The sequence below is a fragment of the Hyperolius riggenbachi genome, chromosome 4, assembly GCF_040937935.1.
Source record: "Hyperolius riggenbachi isolate aHypRig1 chromosome 4, aHypRig1.pri, whole genome shotgun sequence".
In the NCBI taxonomy this organism is placed as follows: domain Eukaryota; kingdom Metazoa; phylum Chordata; class Amphibia; order Anura; family Hyperoliidae; genus Hyperolius; species Hyperolius riggenbachi.
The window spans coordinates 468798406-468821666 of record NC_090649.1 but is presented as its reverse complement, the minus strand read 5'-3'; the positions used below and the strand labels follow the sequence as shown (position 1 = coordinate 468821666).

At 47.5% G+C, this 23261-nt stretch overlaps 1 protein-coding gene across 7 annotated transcripts in view; it reads left to right on the top strand.

Annotated features, from left to right (window-relative positions):
• Positions 1 to 23261, top strand: part of USH2A (usherin) — a 1078291-nt gene that overhangs the window by 629964 nt on the left and 425066 nt on the right. For all 7 annotated transcript variants that reach the window (XM_068232882.1, XM_068232881.1, XM_068232884.1 and 4 more), the window contains 2 exons: positions 4032 to 4182; positions 19994 to 20136. In XM_068232882.1, the coding sequence (XP_068088983.1) occupies positions 4032 to 4182; positions 19994 to 20136 (294 nt within the window). The remainder of the gene's footprint in view (positions 1 to 4031; positions 4183 to 19993; positions 20137 to 23261) is intronic.

Below are 23261 nucleotides of genomic sequence, written 5' to 3'. Positions count from 1 at the left end.
TTGCGGTGCCATTTACCGCATGTGTATTCATAGCCCGCCCGGTATCTGCATCTCGCTGCTAGGACCGTTACGGCAACTCTCGTAGGCTTTCATTTCTCATCAGCACTCCTCATTGTGTGATGATAGACGGGAATTATGGCGGTATCCACTCCGGCAGATGCAAGAGGAGGAAGGGGAAAAAAAATCGAAGCCCTCGACGGTTACTCTGAGGAATTGTGTGTGGATAATATTTCATGAACGCTGGAGATGCAAAATAAATAATCTGGTAATACACAGAGTTCAAACACAGTCTATGTGGAAAGCTCATTTTCTGACTCTCTGGGGAAGGAGCAGCGAGGGCTGTCTATACGACTTGCCTGGAAATGCAATGCCTGAGAAGGCCGAGGAAGATGAGTAACCTCAGATGTAGTGTGTGTATGTCTGTGCCTATGTGTGAGTCTGTATCTATGTGTGTGTCTGTGTGTGTGTGCGCCTATGTGTGAGTCTGTATCTATGTGTGTGTCTGTGTGTGTGTGTGTGTGTGTGTGCCTATGTGTGAGTCTGTATCTATGTGTGTGTCTGTGTGTGTGTGTGCGCCTATGTGTGAGTCTGTATCTATGTGTGTGTCTGTGTGTGTGTGCCTATGTGTCAGTCTGTATCTATGCATGTGTCTGTGTGTGTGTGCCTATGTGTGTGTCTGTGTGTGTGTGCCTATGTGTGAGTCTGTATCTATGTTTGTGTCTGTGTGTGTGTGCCTATGTGTGAGTCTGTATCTATGTGTGTGTCTGTTTGTGTGTGCCTATGTGTGAGTCTGTATCTATGTGTGTGTCTGTGTGTGTGTGCCTATGTGTGACTCTGTATCTATGTGTGTGCCTGTGTGTGCCTATGTGTGTGTCCCTATGTGTGATTCTGTATCTGTGTGTCTGTGCCTATGTGTGTGTATGTGTGTGTATCTGTGTGTGCATGTGTTTGTGTCCACCTGCTTGTCTTTGTGTTTGTCTGTATGTTTGTGAAGGTGTCTGTGTCTCTGAGTAATTTTCTATGTGTACTCATGCACATATGGGTGTGTGTGCACACGTGTGTGGGTGTGTGTGTGTGTGTGTGTGTGTGTGTGTGTGTGTGTGTGTGTGTGTGTGTGTGTGTGTGTGTGTCCACCTGTCTGTTTTTGTGTTTGTCTGTATGTTTCTATTTTCCCAAGCAACCAACCGACTGATCTGATACATGCAATTCGTCTGAAACAATTGGTCGGGTCCACTAATTGGATGAGAACACGTGCCCAATTCGTTCCAGTCTACCCCCCAAAAATCCTAGTTTAGCAAGTCCTACCATACAGCCGTGTCAATCAGGGCCGGTTATAGTCACAATGGAGCTCCCATGCAAAATTAACCTGGGGGACAGTGTTACATATTTTCCAAAGTAATTTTGGCATCAAAAAACGCTATTTTTGATTTTGGAAAAAAAAAAATTGAAAAAAATTCCCCCAAAATGCCGGACCTGATATGAATCATACATTGATGAGTACCAACGAGCTTGGAAAAGATTGGATTAACCCTTTCTGAATCACTGTCATACTTAGTCCAACAGTGGGCCATTCTCCCCAGCTCAGACTAGGTGTCAGCAGGGCCGGCGCTATCATAGAGGCAAAGGGGGGCATTTGCCCGGGGCTCTGCTGAGGCACCAACAGCGCCGACCCTGCTACATTCTCCTTGCTCATCCTGCTCCCCAGGGCCCTGTGCAGGCAGTCAAGTAAGTAACTGAATCTGCTGGCAGAGTGAAAGACATGATCTATGTACATACCTCCTCCAAGCGGTTCGGTTCCAGCGTCTGTCTCCTCCAAACGGTTTGGTTCGGTTCGTCTGAATCGTCTCCGAGGAGACAGATGCTGGAACCGAAACGGAGACGGAAGTATGTATCTATATCCTGTCTCTCCCTCTACCAGCAGGTTCAGTTACTTCCGGGGGGGGGGGGGGGGGGGGAGGGGGGGAGTTGTAAGGGGACCCCTTGCTTAAACCGGCCCTGGGTGTCAGACTAGGTCTATGTCTCTGGAGGCGCCCCTATGGGATATAATCTGACATGGCATCAGGCCCTTTAAATCAAAGTGCCAGATTAAGTCTGACATTTTGATCAACTCTGGCACCACGGCGTGCCACTGTGCCACATATTTTAAATATTATGTGGGAGCATTTGGACTACTCAGATGGACATGTTGGACTAAGTTGGACACCTCGATCCCCTCCAGCATGATGCTATCGCACATGTGTTGTGGGGCAGAGGTAGAGCGCGCATGTCAGCTCTGCCCCCTCGTGCGAGGAGGTGGTGACTTCAAAGGCTACCTTGGAATGGCCCAGAAGAGATCACCCACACCCCCCCTACACACCGGATATAAAAGTAAGTGCTAGGGGGGGATGCGGGTGATCTCAAAAAGAATATTGGAAAGGGTTAATTATATGTGTAAAATTAAGAAGCCATGGACGAACTGTAAACCAGCTAATCTGGATGTGTTTATAATTTGAAGGGACATCAAGAATGATTTACTTATTCAGTGTGACATCATGGGAGTTCCCATGGGAGTTGCTCACACAAAGCTGAATACTTGAAAATACCTTGCATTTGATGAAAGCCATTTTATATTTAGCATACCGTATTTTTCAGAATATAAGACACCCTTTTTCTCCCCCCAAAATGGGGAGGAAAGATCACTGCGTCTATTCCAAACACAGCGAGTACCTGACTAATGAATGCATGCCAATACGAAGCGACAGAATGTCGGGGATTCCCTGTATTGTTCCCCGTTGTGTCCTTCTCTGCTCCCCTGTGCATAGTTAAAAGCAGTGGCAGCGCATCTCACCTGGTCCATCGGCTCCCATGGCGATTAGAGACCTCTCCTCTCCATCACTGTTCCCCTAGTGTCGGCTCCTGCTTATCGTGCCATTACACCCAACCAGCACTAGGGGAACAGTGAGGGAGAGGAGCTGTCTCTGATCACCACGGGAGCGATGTATAAGATCAGGGGGCCTCTGCTTTTAACTATGCACAGGGGGTGGATGGGGGCACAAAGGGAATGTAGGAGGGCACAAGGGGCACGGAGGACGACAAAAGGGGCACGGAGGAGGACACAGAGGAAGACACAAGGGGGACAGAAGATGGCGCAAAGGGGTCAGTGTAAAACACAGGGTGACATGAGAAGTACAAAGGGGACACATTAATTGGGGGGAAAACATCTACAAAATGCCCCTGCACCGTAGACGGACCAAGTTTAGCACAGTATATATTTTTTCCTGTTTTTTGTCCTCTGAACCTATGTGCGTTTTATATTCTGGAGCGTGCTATATTGCAAAAAATATGGTACTTTTTTAAGTTGAGGGTTTTGGGGGTCCTTTTAATTCCTTGCAAAATCTTGGTGGTCCTCATTCACCATGACTAAAACAGGTACTCTTTAAATCATAGATGACCAATATTTGTCCTTGTCCACCAGAGCTGCATTTGAGTAAAGTTCTCTAATTCCTTTTAGACGCCTACTTTATACATTCAACCGGTTAAATTATCCCCACACTTGTACTGTACGTTCGGAGTGAACGGCTGGTGATTCCGTATGGCTTAGTCACACAGATGTTAGCGGTAATTATACATTCCGTAGTAGTGTCGTGAAGTGAAGGCATAAGGACAGAGGGGGGAAAAAACTGTCTTTCCAGAGGCAAAAATCCATCATATGTTTACTCTTCGCTTTGTTTGCATTGAAAAGCTACTTTTTAAACGTAATGTCCCATAAAATATCTTTATCTGCATGGAGAATAAAATTGTCGCTATAGGTAAAAAATCCTTTCAGTATTATTTTAACCCTGTTAGCCTTGTGGTAACGCTGAAATAAGATTTGGTATGAAGGCACTTCAGCAGTAAAACATTAAATTAAATGGTCCATTTTAACGTTGCTGTTGATCCTGAGGAGAAGTTTTTTTCCAGCATATGAAGCATTTCAATTCTATCCAGCATATGTTCCTCTTAGTTTCCTCTGCTCCAATTCATCCATGGTTTTTCTTTTTTTTCCCCGGCAGCTCCAGATGGCGTACTGCCTCCGAGGCTTTCATCTGCCAGTCCAACCAGTCTTCAGGTTGTGTGGCCTACACCAGTTCGAAATAACGCCCCTGGCTTGCCCAGCTATCGGCTCCAGATGAGGCCCGCTAATCCCACCAACAAAATCACAGAGTAAGCAAAAAACAGTAACTCGCCTTCACCATCTTTCCTTTGGTTTGGTCCGTAAGTAAAGTCGGTTTTACAAACATCCCCAAATCCAGGTCATGAGTGAATATGATAAAATAAAGAAACATAAGTAGGTTGGATTCACAGAATAATGAGAAAGGTCTTCATAAAGAGAAATTGAAAGTTGTTTTTATATGTGTTTCATTTTTGATCACTCTATGGCCTCAATTCACTAAGCAGTTTAGACTATTCTGCTGATGGTTTTAGTCTACTGATGATTTGGTGTAAATTAGTTGCATCAAAAGGGAATTCACTAATAATTACCAAATGTTTTAGAACTGTTTTTAGACCTGGTCTAAAACATTCAGTAATTACACGATTCACAAAGGCAAACAAGGAGTAACCACGCCCACTTTTTCTGACAGAGATTAGACCAGCTGATTTCTGTCGGTAAAGTACTTCTGTGAGGTATTTTAGATGGGAGGATGGAACCTTTTGAATTCATTATGCAGGAGTATAATTGTATCCAGAGGAGAGCTCATCAGAGGAGAAGGATTTCAGTCATAGCTACTCGTATCTTTAGACATCGTACGGAAATTAGACCTAATTACCGAATGTTTTAGACCAGGTCTAAAACCAGGTCTAAAACATTCGGTAATTATTAGCGAATTCCCTTTTGATGCAACTGATTGCAGGTTTACACCAAACCATCAGTAGACTAAAACAGTAGAATAGTCTAAACTGCTTAGGGAATTGAGGCCCTCAAAGCAGGTGCTTTTGGCTCATTGCCAGTGGCGTAGCTAAGGAGCTATGGGCCCCGGTGCAAATTTTACATGGGGCCCCACAAGCACTCTATATGTAACAATTGATAAGGTGCACCAAAACCTGCCAAGGACAGTACAGTGTCAAAGGTGCAAGAAAGGAATGGGGAACAGCTTGTTGATGATAACTACCATTGAAAGCATCTATAGAAGTAATTATTACAAGCACAGGACCAATAAATAGCTAATACTGTGGTTGAGCAAGGGCTCCTCGGGGCCCCTCTGGCCCAAGGGCTCCGATGCGGTCGCAACCTCTGCACCCCCTATTGCTACACCACTGCTCATTTGCCAAGCACCAAAACTAGGTGGCACCGTAGCAGTAATTTTATACTGCGTCAAATAAAGAAAATGTGGGGTTCCCGCGATCACAAGACCCTGAATTATATCTCCCTCTGAGTTGTGACGACTCAGAGAGGGAATAGTATTTTACGCCGCCGGGGATTTCAGCGGCGTCAGGGGGGAGCCATTATTCGGCTCCCCCTGCGCACAGCTCACCGGCGACAAAAAAACACATACGTATGCCTATATCTAAATCTCTATCTACAGAAAACACAGTCCTGCTCCCTCTGATATCTGACATGCAGACTAGAGATTAGTGTTGGGCGAACACCTAGATGTTCGGGTTCGCGAACGTTCGCCGAACATCGCTGCGATGTTCGGGTGTTCGCGCCGAACTCCGAACATAATGGAAGTCAATGGGGACCCGAACTTTCGTGCTTTGTAAAGCTTCCTTACATGCTACATACCCCAAATTAGCAGGGTATGTGCACCTTGGGAGTGGGTACAAGAGGAAAAAAAATATTTGAAAAAGAGCTTATAGTTTTTGAGAAAATTGATTGTAAAGTTTCAAAGGAAAAACTGTCTTTTAAATGTGGAAAATGTCATGTTTCTTTGCACAGGTAACATGCTTTTTGTCGCCATGCAGTCATAAATGTAATACAGAAAAGAGGTTCCAGGAAAAGGGACCGGTAACGGTAACCCAGCAGCAGCAGCACACGTGATGGAACAGGAGCAGGCGCAGGAGGAGAAGGCCATGCTTTTTGAGACACAACAACCCAGGCCTTGCATGAGGACAAGAAGCGTGCGGATAGCATGCTTTTTACCGCCATGCAGTCATAAATGTAATAAAGATAAGAGGTTCAATAAACAGGGACCGGGCGTCAACGCTAACCCAGCAGCAGCAGACGTGATGGAACAGGAGGAGGCGCAGGAGGAGAAGGCCACGCTTTCAGGTGCAACTCAGGCCTTGCATGAGGACAAAAAAATGTGTGCGCAAAGCAATGCAATGAGTAGTTTTAGGACACAATGGGCTATTCGGAGGAGCTATTCCCACCCCCACAATCTTCTACCTGTGAAAGGTCAATGGAACAGCCACAAATGTTGTGCCCGGATTCACAACCTTTTTCTGTGGAAAATGCACCTCGCACTGAAATGCGAGGCCGAGGATGAACATGACGTCAACAACTCAACATGACGCAAAATGGGGGCGGAACAGAAAGCTGCTTTCAATGTTTTGAAGGCCTTAATTGCCTCCGGTGGCCAGTTAGATGCATCATTCATCACACCCAAATCCCAGAGCAATGTGTGCAGGAATTTGAATCTCAGGAGGTGTACCGAGATCATCTGGACAAGTGACCAAGTGACAAGTGACAAAGTGACCAGTGACAAAGTGACAAAGTGACAAAATGACAAAATGACAAGTGACAAAATGACCAAGTGACAAGTGACAAAGTGAGAAGTGACAAGTGACAAAGTGACAAGTGACAAAATGACAAAGTGACAAGTGACAAAGTGAGAAGTGACAAAGTGACAAGTGACAAAATGACAAAGTGACAAGTGACAAAGTGAGAAGTGACAAGTGACAAAGTGACAAGTGACAAAATGACAAAGTGACAAGTGACAAAGTGACCAGTGACAAAGTGACAACTGAGAGGTTGTTCTGGGGAGCTCCACTGCACTCAGTCGCATATGAGGAGAGGTCTCGTCGGGACTGCTGATCCTCCTCAGCTTGCTCAAAGCCTTGAGGGTTCCTGAAGATCCTCTGCTTGGAGTTCGCCGGGGTTCAGCTTGGTGTCGGGGTCGGCGGCGTCCTCCTCACTCCAACGTGGCAGATCTTCTGTTGAAGGAAAAAAAAAAAAACATTGTTAAAAGTCCAGTACCGCTTCTGAAGGACTCACCAAGAGATGCAGGAGCGCTTCAATCTAGCGCACCATCGCTCGCTGGGTGATGTCCCTGCCTACGCGCTGGAATTCTACGCTGCACATGCTAGCACGCTTTTGCGCAGTGCCGAGGCGCATTCCAGCAGCTAGTAGCTACCAAGCTTCTGTGGATCTGATTGGGCCACCATGTTGGATCTCTGCCAAGTCCTCCAAAATTTTGAGCAATCCACATTGCGTGACTGAGCAGTGACAACTCTACAGTCAGCATTACAATACCACTGCTGTGTTTACTGAAGAAATCAATGTTGAAGATGGAAACCGCTGGCATGATGCAAGTGGGGGATTCTGAAGATGAAAACGATCAGCGTGATGATACCAACATCAGGCAAACTGCCTCAGGAAACGCTGGTCCCAGCTATGACAAAGAACAGGACGAGGAACAGCTGGAGTTGGAGCAGGAATTGGATGCCCCCACTGCCGAGGGACAGAGCGGTGCACGTTGGACTTCCACAATTTAGCGGGAAAGGACAGCAGAAGAGGAAGAAAGTGATGCTGGTGATGAATATGGTGCATCACAACAATCACAACGCTTACAAGAACATGAAGATAGAGGAGTCTGGCAGGACTCTCTGGCACACATGGCTCAATTCATGCTAGACTGCATTGAACGCGGTCCGCGCATTATTCACTATTCATTATTATTCATTATTCTGGAATCTGGACAACTCCAATTACTGGGTTTATACCCAGTTTATACAAACACAATGTTAAAAAACTGATTGAAGAAAGTGTCAGACAGGTCAAAAATGGAACAATTCCAGCAGGCCCTTGAGGATGGAGACTTTAGAGAGGAGATTGACATCCTCCTCCTTCTCTAGCCAGTTGTACGCCGACAGACTGACTTCAGCAAACCCAGGAGGACCAGGAGGGCAGCAAAGAACACAAGCTGCTGCTAGTGCCCAAAAGGGAATGGTATTGGCAGTGTCCTTGGAGTGGGAACATTTTCTGACACCCATGCAGCAGCCCACAGAACAGCAATCGGGCAGTTCCACGTCCTCCAACACCAATCGCCTAGAGAAGATGGTCAAGGTCCAGGACTACATGTCAGATGGTGTAGCTGTGTTGAACAATCCATCTGCAGACAGACGGTGAGTGTGACAGGCAGCACAGAAGGACCATGGCAACTCACTCATAGTACCACAGTTTGATAGTGCTGCCCAAAAAATTATATGGATCCGTGGACCCGGGCACTGCGGGCAGTACTGGGAAGTGGGAACGCAGATTTTAGTACCTAAACACACGATACAAAATGTTTTCCGGGGTCGGACTCTGAGGCACATACAGATGGTCCCGATCATCATCCTCATCATACAACTCTTCTCCTGAGTCTGACCCACCCACCACCTCTGCCACCCCAACATCCCCAGACACAGACCCCTCATCGTCCTCAACATTAACTTGGGATGCTGGCCTGAGCCCGACCTCCTCCTCCACATCAGGCCCCATCATCTCCTCAATGGCAGCCCTCATTAATCGTTCTGGCGACGGACCGATGGACACAACATTCTCCTCCGGAGAGGGCTGCTGCTGACCACTGGCTGCTGGGGTGGATGTTATAGCTTGCGTGGGGCGTTGGCTGTTGCTGTTGTTGGGAGTGCTGCTCACAGTGGAGGTCTCTGAGGAACTCATGGTGAGCTCATATAGTGGTTGGCGGTGAGTGGAGTATTACTGATCCCAGCAATATACACACTGACTGGCAGAGTACGCAATGCTATATAGTCTGGCTGAGCGGTGTACACAGAGTGGCAGTACACACAATGCTATATAGTCTGGCTGAGCCGTGTACACAGAGTGGCAGTACACACAATGCTATATAGTCTGGCTGAGCGGTGTACACAGAGTGGCAGTACACACAATGCTATATAGTCTGGCTGAGCCGTGTACACAGAGTGGCAGTACACACAATGCTATATAGTCTGGCTGAGCCGTGTACACAGAGTGTCAGTAAACAATGCTATATATAGCGTGGCTGAGCGAGGTACACAGTGGCAGTACACACAATGCTATATAGTCTGGCTGAGCGGTGTACACAGAGTGGAAGTACACACAATGCTATATAGTCTGGCTGAGCCGTGTACACAGAGTGTCAGTAAACAATGCTATATATAGCGTGGCTGAGCGAGGTACACAGTGGCAGTACACACAATGCTATATAGTCAGGCTGAGCCGTGTACACAGAGTGTCAGTAAACAATGGTATATAGTCTGGCTGAGCGGTGTACACAGAGTGTCAGTAAACAATGGTATATAGTCTGGCTGAGCGGTGTACACAGAGTGGCAGTAAACACAATTCTATATATAGCGTGGCTGAGCGAGGTGCACAGTGGCAGTACACACAATGCTATATAGTCAGGCTAAGCCGTGTACACAGAGTGTCAGAAAACACAATGCTATATATAGCGTGGCTGAGCGAGGTGCACAGTGGCAGTACACACAATGCTATATAGTCTGGCTGAGCCGTGTACACAGAGTGGCAGTAAACACAATGCTATATATAGCGTGGCTGAGCGAGGTACACAGTGGCAGTACACACAATGCTATATAGTCAGGCTAAGCCGTGTACACAGAGTGTCAGAAAACACAATGCTATATATAGCGTGGCTGAGCGAGGTGCACAGTGGCAGTACACACAATGCTATATAGCCAGGCTAAGCCGTGTACACAGAGTGTCAGAAAACACAATGCTATATATAGCGTGGCTGAGCGAGGTACACAGTGGCAGTAAACAATGCTATATATAGTGTGGCTGAGCGAGCGGTGTACTACTGTTCCCAGCAGCGACACACAATGACTGGGGGGGACCCTGGCTAGCGTGGCTGGAGAGCGAACTACCCTGCCTGCCTACCCAAAGCTAAACCCACAGACAAATGGAGGAGATATGACGTGGTTCGGGTATTTATTTACCCGAACCACGTGACCGTTCGGCCAATCAGAGCGCGTTCGGGCCCGAACCACGTGACCCGTTCGGCCAATCACAGCGCTAGCCGAACGTTCGGGGAACGTTCGGCCATGCGCTCTTAGTTCGGCCATGTGGCCGAACAGTTTGGCCGAGCACCGTCAGGTGTTCGGCCGAACTCGAACATCACCCGAACAGGGTGATGTTCTGCAGAACCCGAACAGTGGCGAACACTGTTCGCCCAACACTACTAGGGATGCTCATTCGGATTCTGGGGAAATTAAATGTATGCATTTCCAAATGGAAATGGGCTTGCCGAAGAAATCAGAAAGTGATCTCAGTAATCATATTTCCATGGAAATGCCGCATTACTGCAACTCGTTAATTTTATCACAATCACAGAACTCTGAAGCAGGAGCGTTTTTAGGCATAGGCAATTCAGGTCACTGCTTGGAGTGCCATTGGTCCTGTGGGGTACCATGCCCTTGATTAACCCCCCCCCCCAAATTAAGCCACACCCCACAGGTGATTTGCCTCCTTCAGTCCCCAGTGCCCCCTCTGCCCCCCTGTGTCTCCTTCTGTCCCCTTGTGCCTCCTTCTGTCACCTTCAGTCCCCCTGTGCCGCCTCTGCCCTTCTGGGCGTCCAGAGATGGATTAAGGTGAAATGGTGCCCTAGGCAAGCAACGACTTTGGGCCCATCCTTGATAGCCATTTAGCTTTTTTTGGTATGATTTGTTGGGGGCTAGCATAAACCGAGCCCCTAGACCATCTTCAGGCCCTGGGCACCTTCCAAAGTTGCCTTGTGGATGATCCAGATTTGTGTACATCCATTTTTGCTTCCCTCTGTCCCACTTTGTGCCTGCTTCTGTCCTCTTTTGTGCCTCCCTCTGTCCCCTTGTCCCACTATCTGTTCCTGTCCCCCTCCTGTGTTCCCCCAGTCCAGTGTGTAAAAGCAGAGTATGGCATAGCAGAGGCTGTGCTCTAACCTCCCCTCTGGGGTCCAGTGCTGTGCCTGTGCCACCATCCTGTCTGTTTTCTGCTCCCTCTAGTGCTGGCACCTAACTCTCCTTATGTAATAATAATAATGTAGCGCCTAATGGATAATTACACTACATAGGGTAGGAGATGCTGGGCACTAGTGGTGAGTGGACAGGCAAAGCACAGCACTGATCTCCAGCAGAGAGGTGAGAGCACAGCTTCTGCTGCACTATACTCTGCATTTTCACACTAAGCTGGGGTGTGGGGTTGTGTAACAAAATGATTGTTGAAATGTATCAAAGATGGCCACATATTTAGTCCTGTCAGGTGATCTCTGTAGAATGTTTGTTTACTAGTGCTCTAAACCCGCAGCTTAACTCTGGTCCCCTACCTCTCCCTCTAGATTGTAAGCCTTTGGGCAGGGTCCTCCTCCTTTTGTGTCCTACCTGATCATGCACCTCCATTACTGTGCACCCATCCTATGGATCTGAGTGAACTCGACTTGCCTAATCTCCATGCTTCCATCCAGTGACTAAGCATTACCTTGTACTCATACTGTGCTGTGTGATCTGGTTTTCTTGAATTCCTGTATGGTCTTATTGCTGTATGTCACCCCTAAATATTGTCTGTAGCCTAAACTAATGTCCAGCACTGCGTAATATGTTGGCGCTTTATAAATACAATAAATAAATAAATATATATGCGAACCCCAAACACATTAAAACGCACACAAAATGAAAGAAAAACGCAGGTGCAGGATAAAACCGCAAACTAACAGAAAACTGACGGAAAACAGACTAAAAACGCACAAACACATATTCTGCAAAACGCGACCTTTACTGCACTGCCTAGTGTGTTCCTACCCAAAGACTGTTAACTGCTTCGCTGCCACCGACAATGGCAAGATTAAGAGTCAGGGGACATTGGTTTAGTATATACTGCATACTGTAAGCTAGTAAACAGATTACTAACTTACAGTGGTTTGCAAAAGTATTCGACCCCCTTGAAGTTTTCCACATTTTGTCATATTACTGCCACAAACATGAATCAACTTTATTGGAATTCCATGTGAAAGACCAATACAAACTGGTGTACACGTGAGAAGTGGATCGAAAATCATACATGATTCCAAACATTTTTTACAAATAAACTGCAAAGTGGGGTGTGCGTAATTATTCAGCCCCCTTTGGTCTGAGTGCAGTCAGTTGCCCATAGACATTGCCTGATGAGTGCTAATTAGTGTTGGGCGAACATCTAGATGTTCGGGTTCGGGCCGAACAGGCCGAACATGGCCGCGATGTTCGGGTGTTCGACCCGAACTCCGAACATAATGGAAGTCAATGGGGACCCGAACTTTTGTGGTTTGTAAAGCCTCCTTACATGCTACATACCCCAAATTTACAGGGTATGTGCACCTTGGGAGTGGGTACAAGAGGAAAAAAAAATTTAGCAAAAAGAGCTTATAGTTTTTGAGAAAATCGATTTTAAAGTTTCAAAGGGAAAACTGTCTTTTAAATGCGGGAAATGTCTGTTTTCTTTGCACAGGTAACATGCTTTTTGTCGGCATGCAGTCATAAATGTAATACATATAAGAGGTTCCAGGAAAAGGGACCGGTAATGCTAACCCAGCAGCAGCACACGTGATGGAACAGGAGGAGGGTGGCGCAGGAGGAGAAGGCCACGCTTTGAGACACAACAACCCAGGCCTTGCATGAGGACAAGAAGCGTGCGGATAGCATGCTTTGTACCACCATGCAGTCATAAATGTAATAAAGATAAGTGGTTCAATAAACAGGGACCACGCGGCAACGCTAACCCAGCAGCAGCACACGTGATGGAACAGGAGGAGGCGCAGGAGGAGAAGGCCACGCTTTGTGAGACACAACAACCCAGGCCTTGCATGAGGACAAAAAGCGTGCGGATATAGCAGCAATGCTTTTTGCCGCCATGCAGTCATAAATGTAATACAGATGAGAGGTTCAATAAACAGGGACCGGAAACGCTAAACCATCCCAGATGTTCATCGGTCATGTTACTTGGTTGGGGTCCAGGAGTGTTGCGTAGTCGTTTCCAATCCAGGATTGATTCATTTTAATTTGAGTCAGACGGTCTGCATTTTCTGTGGAGAGGCGGATACGCCGATCTGTGATGATGCCTCCGGCAGCACTGAAACAGCGTTCCGACATAACGCTGGCTGCCGGGCAAGCCAGCACCTCTATTGCGTACATTGCCAGTTCGTGCCAGGTGTCTAGCTTCATGCCCGGTTTCAGGTCCAGCGGTGCCAGCCACAAATCCGTCTGTTCCTTTATTCCCCTCCAAATTTCCTCCCCTGTGTGCTGCTTATCCCCAAGGCAGATCAGCTTCAGCAACGCTTGCTGACGCATGCCAACAGCTGTGCTGCACTGCTTCCACGATCCTACTGCTGCTGGTGCTGGGTTAGCATTTCCGGATGAGGTACAGCTTTGAGATGCGTTGGAGGAGAAGGAGTCAGAGAGGTAGGTGCTGCTGTTGTTATCCAGCTGTTTGCGGCGTGGGCAACACCCGCGCCGTAGCAGGTGAGGAATCGCTGCCAGGCTCCACAAGGTTCACCCAGTGCGCGGTAAGGGAGATGTATCGACCCTGGCCGAACGCACTCGTCCAGGTGTCAGTGGTGAGGTGAACCTTGCAGGCAACGGCATTCTTCAAGCTTCGGGTTATTTAGCTGACCACGTGCTCATGCAACTCAGGCACTGCAGAGCGCGCAAAGTGGTAGCGGCTGGGAACCACGTAACGTGGGATGGCCACTGACATCATGCCCTTGAAGCTGTTTGTCTCCACCACTCGATATGGCAGCATTTCGCAGGCCAGAAGCTTGGCTATGCTGGCTGGCTGTTACTGCCACGGCCCGGGGGTCATTTGCTGGCAATTTCCTCTTGTGCTCAAACATCTCAGAGACAGACAACTCAACCGTAGCGCTGCACACCGAAGGGCTGTTGGTTGTTGTGTTTGATGAACACTGGGAGACCTCAAGAGCACTAGTCCGGAAAGGGACAGTGTCAGCATCGTCTGATGTTTGTGAATGTTGTGAACCACGCAATGGCTGGGCTACTGCTGCTGCTGAGGCGGGTCTGGTGGTGAGTCTGGTGAACCCAAGGGAGGCAGTGTTGCTGGTGGTACCCTGTCCTGCCGTGTTTGCCCACAGAGTGGGATGTTTGGATAGAATGTGGCGGCTCATGCTGGTGGTGGAGAGGTTGTTAATACTTTTCCCCCTGCTCAGGCGGGTCTTGCACACCTTGCAAATCGCCATGGTAACATCCTCAGTGCAGTCTTCAAAGAAAGCCCAGACTTTAACTGGCTGAGGACTCGGACCTCGTGCGTGATGTGCTGGTGCTGCTTAACCCACTGCTGGACGCTTGAGAGGTCATCCAAGTAATTATCTGGTCCTGTTCTTTTGGATCTGTGAGGGTTGTTGTCCTGGACAACATGGGCAGTATTGAGTGGGTTTTCTTGGGTGCTCCCCTGTGGCCTGTACGTGAACCGTCAGGGGAAACACCTCTTCCCTTGCCCCTCCCTCTTTCACCGGATTTCTTCCTCATTTCACTTATCCTTAAAGTACACGCTGACTGGCAGCAGTACAGTGGCAGTACAGAAATGCTATACAGTGGTGGGTGAGCGGTGTACCACTATTGTCAGCAGTGACACAGAGCACAATGCTATACAGTGGCGGGTGAGCGGTGTACTACTGTTCCCAGCAGACACAGAGTGGAAGTAAACACAATGCTATATAGTGTGGCTGAGCCGTGTACACAGAGTGGCATTAAACACAATGCTATATAGTCTGCTATATAGTCACCCCGAACAGGGTGATGTTCTGCAGAACCCGAACAGTGGCAAACACTGTTCGCCCAACACTACTGGGAGGGAACGCAGATTTTAGTACCTAAACACACGATACAACATGTTTTCCGGGGTCGGACTCTGAGGCACATACAGATGGTCCCGATCATCATCCTCATCATACAACTCTTCTCCTGAGTCTGACCCACCCACCACCTCTGCCACCCCAACATCCCCAGACACAGACCCCTCATCGTCCTCAACATTAACTTGGGATGCTGGCCTGAGCCAGACCTCCTCCTCCACATCAGGCCCCATCATCTCCTCAATGGCAGCCCTCATTAATCGCTCTGGCGACGGACTGATGGACACAACGTTCTCCTCCGGGGAGGGCTGCTGCTGACCACTGGCTGCTGGGGTGGATGTTATAGCTTGCGTGGGGCGTTGGCTGTTGCTGTTGTTGGGAGTGCTGCTCACAGCGGAGGTCTCTGGGGAACTCATGTTGAGCTCATATAGTGGTTGACGGTGAGTGGAGTATTACTGATCCCAGCAATATACACACTGACTGGCAGAGTACGCAATGCTATATAGTGTGGCTGAGCGGTGTACACAGAGTGGCAGTAAACACAATGCTATATAGTCTGGCTGAGCGAGCGGTGTACTACTGTTCCCAGCAGAATCAGAGTGGCAGTAAACAATGGTATATAGTCTGGCTGAGCGGTGTACACAGAGTGTCAGTAAACAATGGTATATAGTCTGGCTGAGCGAGCGGTGTACTACTGTTCCCAGCAGAATCAGAGTGGCAGTAAACAATGGTATATAGTCTGGCTGAGCGGTGTACACAGAGTGTCAGTAAACAATGGTATATAGTCTGGCTGAGCGGTGTACACACAATGCTATATAGTCTGCTATATAGTGTCAGTAAACAATGGTATATAGTCTGGCTGAGCGAGCGGTGTACTACTGTTCCCAGCAGAATCAGAGTGGCAGTAAACAATGGTATATAGTCTGGCTGAGCGGTGTACACAGAGTGTCAGTAAACAATGGTATATAGTCTGGCTGAGCGAGCGGTGTACTACTGTTCCCAGCAGAATCAGAGTGGCAGTAAACAATGGTATATAGTCTGGCTGAGCGGTGTACACAGAGTGTCAGTAAACAATGGTATATAGTCTGGCTGAGCGGTGTACACAGAGTGTCAGTAAACAATGGTATATAGTCTGGCTGAGCGGTGTACACAGAGTGGCAGTAAACACAATGCTATATACTCTGGCTGAGCGAGCGGTGTACTACTGTTCCCAGCAGACACAGAACAGTAAACAGAATGCTATATAGTGTGGCTGAGCGAGCGGTGTACCACTATTCCCAGCAGACACAGAACAGTAAACAGAATGCTATATAGTGTGGCTGAGCGAGCGGTGTACCACTATTCCCAGCAGACACAGAACAGTAAACAGAATGCTTTATAGTGTGGCTGAGCGAGCGGTGTACCACTATTCCCAGCAGACACAGAACAGTGAACAGAATGCTATATAGTGTGGCTGAGCGAGCGGTGTACCACTATTCCCAGCAGACACAGAACAGTGAACAGAATGCTATATAGTGTGGCTGAGCGAGCGGTGTACCACTATTCCCAGCAGACACAGAACAGTGAACAGAATGCTATATAGTGTGGATGAGCGAGCGGTGTACCACTATTCCCAGCAGACACAGAACAGTAAACAGAATGCTATATAGTGTGGCTGAGCGAGCGGTGTACCACTATTCCCAGCAGACACAGAACAGTGAACAGAATGCTATATAGTGTGGCTGAGCGAGCGGTGTACCACTATTCCCAGCAGACACAGAACAGTGAACAGAATGCTATATAGTGTGGCTGAGCGAGCGGTGTACCACTATTCCCAGCAGACACAGAACAGTAAACAGAATGCTATATAGTGTGGCTGAGCGAGCGGTGTACCACTATTCCCAGCAGACACAGAACAGTAAACAGAATGCTATATAGTGTGGCTGAGCGAGCGGTGTACCACTATTCCAAGCAGACACAGAACAGTGAACAGAATGCTATATAGTGTGGCTGAGCGAGCGGTGTACCACTATTCCCAGCAGACACAGAGTGGCAGTAAACAGAATGCTATATAGTGTGGCTGAGCGAGGTACACAGAGTGGCAGTAAACAGAATGCTATATAGTGTGGCTGAGCAAGCGGTGTACTACTATTCCCAGCAGACACAGAGTGGCAGTAAACAGAATGCTATATAGTGTGGCTGAGCGAGGTACACAGAGTGGCAGTAAACAGAATGCTATATAGTGTGGCTGAGCAAGCGGTGTACTACTGTTCCCAGCAGTGACACAATGACAGGGGGGACCCTGGCTAGCGTGGCTGGAGCGCGAACTACCCTGCCTGCCTACCCAAAGCTAAACCCACAGACAAATGGCGGAGATATGACGTGGTTCGGGTATTTATTTACCCGAACCACGTGACAGTTCGGCCAATCAGAGCGCGTTCGGGTCCGAACCACGTGACCCGTTCGGCCAATCACAGCGCTAGCCGAACGTTCGGGGAACGTTCGGCCATGCGCTCTTAGTTCGGCCATATGGCCGAACGGTTTGGCCGAGCACCGTCAGGTGTTCGGCCGAACTCAAACATCACCCGAACAGGGTGATGTTCTGCAGAACCCGAACAGTGGCGAACACTGTTCGCCCAACACTAGTGCTAATGACTAAATAGAGTGCACCTGTGTGTAATCTAATGTCAGTACAAATACAGCTGCTCTGTGAAAGCCTCAGAGGTTGTCTAAGAGAATATTGGAAGCAACAACACCATGAAGTCCAAAGAACACACCAGACAGGTCAGACACAAGACAAGGCCGTCCACCTAAACTCACGCTGAACAAGAACGCTGATCAGAAATGCAGTCAAGAGACCCATGGTGACTCTGGACGAGCTGCAGAGGTCTACAGCTCAGGTGGGGGAATCTGTCCATAGGACAACTATTAGTCGTCACTGTACAAAGTTGGCCTTTATGGAAGAGTGGCAAGAAGAAAGCCATTGTTAACAGAAAAGCGTAAGAAGTCCCGTTTGCAGTTTGCCACAAGCTCTGGTCAGATGAGACCAAAATGCAAAATGCTATGTGTGGCGGAACACTAACACTGCACCTCACTCTAAACACACCATCCCCACTGTCAAATATGGTGGTGGCAGCATCATGCTCTGGGGGTGCTTCTCTTCAGCAGGGACAGGGAAGCTGGTCAGAGTTGATGGGAAGATGGATGGAGCCAAATACAGGGCAATCTTAGAAGAAAACCTCTTGCAGTCTGCAAAAGACTTGAGAATGGGGCGGAGGTTCACCTTCCAGCAGGACAACGACCCTAAACATAAAGCCAGGGCAGCAATGGAATGGTTTAAAACAAAACATATACAGAATGTCCCAGTCAAAGTCCAGATCTAAATCCAATGTGTCTGCCTCAGATGAGAGCAATGCCATCTGTACTCTCTGCCACCGAAAATTGATCCATGGAAAGACCAAGACCCGCGTAGGGACAACTACCTTACGAAGGCACATGATTACAAAGCACAAACTGCGATGGGATGACCACCTGAGGAATAGCAGAACACAAAAGCAAAGCCACACACCTTGGTGGAAGATACCATGCCACAATTTTTTCTCAAAAAAGGCTATACCTAAACTGTACCATGATGTTGAAAGGCAAGTGGTGACCTCTCTGGCACATAGCGCTGGGTCAAGGGTCCATCTGACCACGGATGCATGGTCTGCAAAGCACGATCAGGCCTGCCCGAAGAAAGTCAGTCCCCACACACATCATCTCTGTCTGCACACCATGTGACTGCCTGCCCCAAGACTAAGTCGGTCCCCACACAGCATCTCTGCCTGCAGGTTGCTTGACTGCCTTCTCCGCCACCACCAGCAGGGTCCACCAGGACTCCAGGCGGATTCTTGATCCTGAATTTTTAAGGCCGCTGCTAGCAGCGGCCGTTATAATAGTTTTTCTGGTGCGTGTACATGCCTGCCTATTTTTTCTGTCTGCACTGCGGCTGCAACAACAAAACAAAAGGCATGTACATGTGTCAATTCCCCTTCGTGATCGTTATTTTGCCGTGGTGAAGGGGCTTGCGTATCACAATGAAGCAATGACCGTCGGCTATATGAGTGTCTCGGGGGGTGGCACACCAAAGATAATAAGGTCGTTGCTTCATTGTGGACAGACCAAATTCGATCAGCTGGACAATCACTGTTGTTCTGTCATTGAGCTACCTCAGCCTGGTGACCATATGGGCTTGAAAACCGCTATCGCCTGCACTCTCTCGCCATGGTGCGCACTAGTCCAGCACGGCCGTCACAACACAAACAGCTGTTTGCGGTGCGTTACACAGTGAGTTTGGTGTGTGAAGCAGTACTCTAATAACACTCCCTGATTGATGTATACACATGCAAGATGTTTTAAAGCACTTTAGGCCTCCAATTTAGCATGGAATGTGATTTCTGCCCTTAAAACGCTGCTTTGCGTCAAATCCTGATTTTTCCCCGGGACTTTTGGCGTCTATCCCACTCATCCATGCAAAAACTCAGATGTTAGACTCCTTGAAACATCTTTATCATCACTTTTGTGGCCAGCATAAATGTTCCTAGTTTTCAAAGTTCGCCTCCCCATTGAAGTCTATTGCGGTTCGCGAAAGTTCGCAAGTTCGCGAACGTTTGCGGAGGTTCGCGAACCTAAAATCGGCGGTACACCATTCTGTATTGGTCTTTCACGTGGAATTCCAATAAGATTGATTCATGTTTGTGGCAGTAATATGACAAAATGTGGAAAACTTCAAGGGGGCCGAATACTTTTGCAAACCACTGTACATCTATACAAGCCTACCTTGCAATCCTCTTATTTATAAGGGTACAAGTAGTATAAGTTCTATACTATACCAATGTCCTCTGGCTCTTAATATTGCCATTGCTGGTGACAGAGGAAATAGTTAACAGTCTCTCTGTGGAGCATTACAGTGGTTTTCAAAATGGTGTTTTTTGCAGTTTAATACCACTAATACTAGAAAGATATCTTTTCATTTGTCTTTGCAGTCTGTTTTCAGGTCCAAGCGCCTCCCTGACTTACACCATTGAAGGTCTCCAACCTTATACAGCGTATGAACTAAGAATCATGGCCTGTAATATGTATGGTGAAACTCCCAGCAGATGGGTTAATATATCAACAGAGCAGGACAGTAAGTACACATAACTTCTTTATTATATCCTTAGTAATAATTGTAGCTTAAAGAGACACTGAAGTGAAACAAATATTATAATGATTTGTATGTGCAGTACAGATAATAAATAAAACATTAGGAGCAGAGACATAAGTCTAATATTGTTTTCAGTACCGGAAGAGTTAAGAAACTCCAGTTGTTATTTATGCAAAAGAGCCATTGAGCTCCATGACTTTCAAAGTCGCAGAGAGCTCTGTCTTCTGAAGCTTGTTATCTCAACTGTCAGTCACTGAATTTTCTTTTTCTCTGCAGAGGACAGGTCCACAGTTCACTGGCCTGCTCTGTAAAATCATTTAGCATGCTGAGTAGTGTGTAAACTGCAAATATTAGCGAATGATGCAATGTTATAAAAAAAAAAAACTATATAACTGAAAATAAAAATATGAGAATATTTTCTTTGCTACTAATGTTCTAGTAAATATCCGTACTACACAACCAATGCATTATATCATAATTTTTTTTGCTTCAGTGTCTCTTTAAGGATAATTGTATGTAAACCTCAGTAGAGTGCAACAAACATGCAGAACCTGCACTTTAGTAAAAACTGTCTTGATAAAGGGAATCAAATTGTTAAGTAATGATTGCTTAAAGGTAGTCCCCTGCTTAAGTTTGCCTTCAGGCCTCGGGAGTCGGGACCCCTTCAACTGACTCGTGAAATGTGGTGGCAGCTTACTGTTTAGTTTTCTGGCTGGTTTATGAATTGTGCCCCGGATGTTGGGCTGGCACGACCATGGCTCCTATCCTGTGCATGAGCTGCTCCATGCTGCTACGCAGGGCCTGCCATACTTGAACAGGTGTAGTATGGCCACATGCATACTCGAGGAGGTGCGTGGCCCCGATTAAATGACCGAGAAGTCTTCGTCAATAATCTTTGGAGGGTCCATGCTTTGTGACGGGGGACCGGAGCATGTGAGAGAAGCCTCACTACGATCCAGAGACTTCACTCAGGTTAACATTTGATTTTGTACCCCAGCTTTGGCCCGAGTACATGATGTTAACCACTTCTAGACCAGCGCAGTTGAAATCTATGCCCTGTTTGTGGCTGCGCAGCTCTGACAGGACATAGATTTCAAAGATCGCCGCCGCGCGGTCCCACCGCTCCCGCCGATGGTACCGCTCTCTCATCGTCGCAACTCACATTGCCATCTATATGACAAATTTCATTGGCTCCTGGCCCTGTCATCACTTTAAGCCAATCCACTGGCAGGCCCAGATTCACCTCACAGGAGCCTATAGGCACAGATGTCCCGGCACGTTAGACTCCGCCCTCCATGAACCTACAAACCCCCACCAAACTGCACTGCAAGTGTGCTTGCTGTCCCAATTGTCACTTATCCCTTACTTCTCTTGCCCATCATGGGTAGCTACAGGTGCCCCTTAGTATTAGGTAGCCATAGGTACCTTTAATATTAAGTAGCTAGAGGTGCCCCCAAGTATTAGGTAGCTAGAGGAACCTCAATATTAAGTAGCTAGAGGTGCCCCTGACTGAAGGAAGATCTTGTCAGTGGAATGTCGAGAGCAGGGTGAGTAACCTCTCATATACACTCTCATCAGGGCTCTGCACAGGGAAGAAGGGAGGGAGGCACTCTGTGAGGGGGGAGTGAGCCGCCTTTCAATCACCAGGCGCCTATAGGCATGTGCCTACAGTGCCCAGTGCCTTATGGTAAATCCGGCCCTGCCCATTGGCTTGCATGGATGGACAGCGTCAGGAGCCAATGAAAATGGCTCCTGACCAGCTGACAGCACTCTGCAGTCATAGGGACAGCAGAGAGAGGGACCTACGGCGATAGTAGAGCAGTGTGACCGGCAGGAGCGACAGGATTTTATGGTGAGCGGCTTTTTGTGTATCAGCTGTCTCTGGTCCATAAGGGGGCAGAGCCTGCTGGTGCAGAAGTAGTTCAAGGTATTACCTACCATGTTTGTTGTTGTTTTTTTCTTTTTTCTTTATACCAATAGTATGCTTTCCAGTTAGCCACATGAATTGCTGAAAGAGGAACTTTAACCTAGGATTGTACTCCATCCCAGTCACTAGCTGATAGCCCCTTTCCCACAATAAGTCATTGATAAAAAGGGGGTGGGGGGCTATGTGGCTGATATTGTTGTGAAACCCTGCCCACAGTGTAATGTCATGACCATGGTCCTGACAGTTTCCTGTCTGTGAACCTCATTGCATTGTGGGAAATGATCACTTTTTTTCAACTCCTAAGCAAGCAGCATCTCCCTCTGGCCATAGAACTATAGAACTCTCAGTAACGAACATTCCATACAGATCACCTGGCAGAACTAAAAATCTCACCACCTCTTATAAATTTCAGAATGTAAATCAGGAAAGGAGAACATTTACAATGGGCAAACATTAAATAAACAAATACTGTAAAAAATATTACTCATTACGTTAATTTGGATTGAGCATTTCATGAGTTTTATAACAAGTTAGGGCCCGTTTCCACTATCGCAGTTTCCGCCGTGATTCCGCAAAGTTTCCCCGCACATGAATCGCACGGGGAAACTCTGCCATAGGGGATAGCGGCGCCGCGGCTGAATCGCTTGCGGGAGCGATTCGGCCGGAACCCCCCGCAGAATTCGCGGCGGAGGCTACGAATCCCATAGCCGTGCATGGCACGGCTCATGGGATTCGCCTGCGATCCTGCCCACCCTATCAGTGCCAGCGTGCGTCTGCGAGACGCACGCCGCAATAGTGGAAACGGGCCCTAAGAACTCTTTACTGAAGACAATGTGCATAGATTAAATCATATATCACCATCAGGAAAAGCAGCTTACTTAGAACAGAGAGGAACACAGTGAATACAGAAAATAACAATCGCATAAAGATCATCATAATATTTTACACAGTGACATCTTGTGGTTGTTTTACTATACTGCGGTTTAACCAGTTGAAGCTTCATAACTTTACAATAAGTCTCTGCACTCTCTTCCCTACAAAATCCTAGATAACAATGTTTAGTTATCTCTGAGCTGGTAAAAATGTTATACAGTTGTAACGGAATGAAAGCAAAGCACTCTGCTTCCCCTTGGGAATTCAATGGCAAGCCTAATAAAATAACAAGTAAAAAAATAAACAA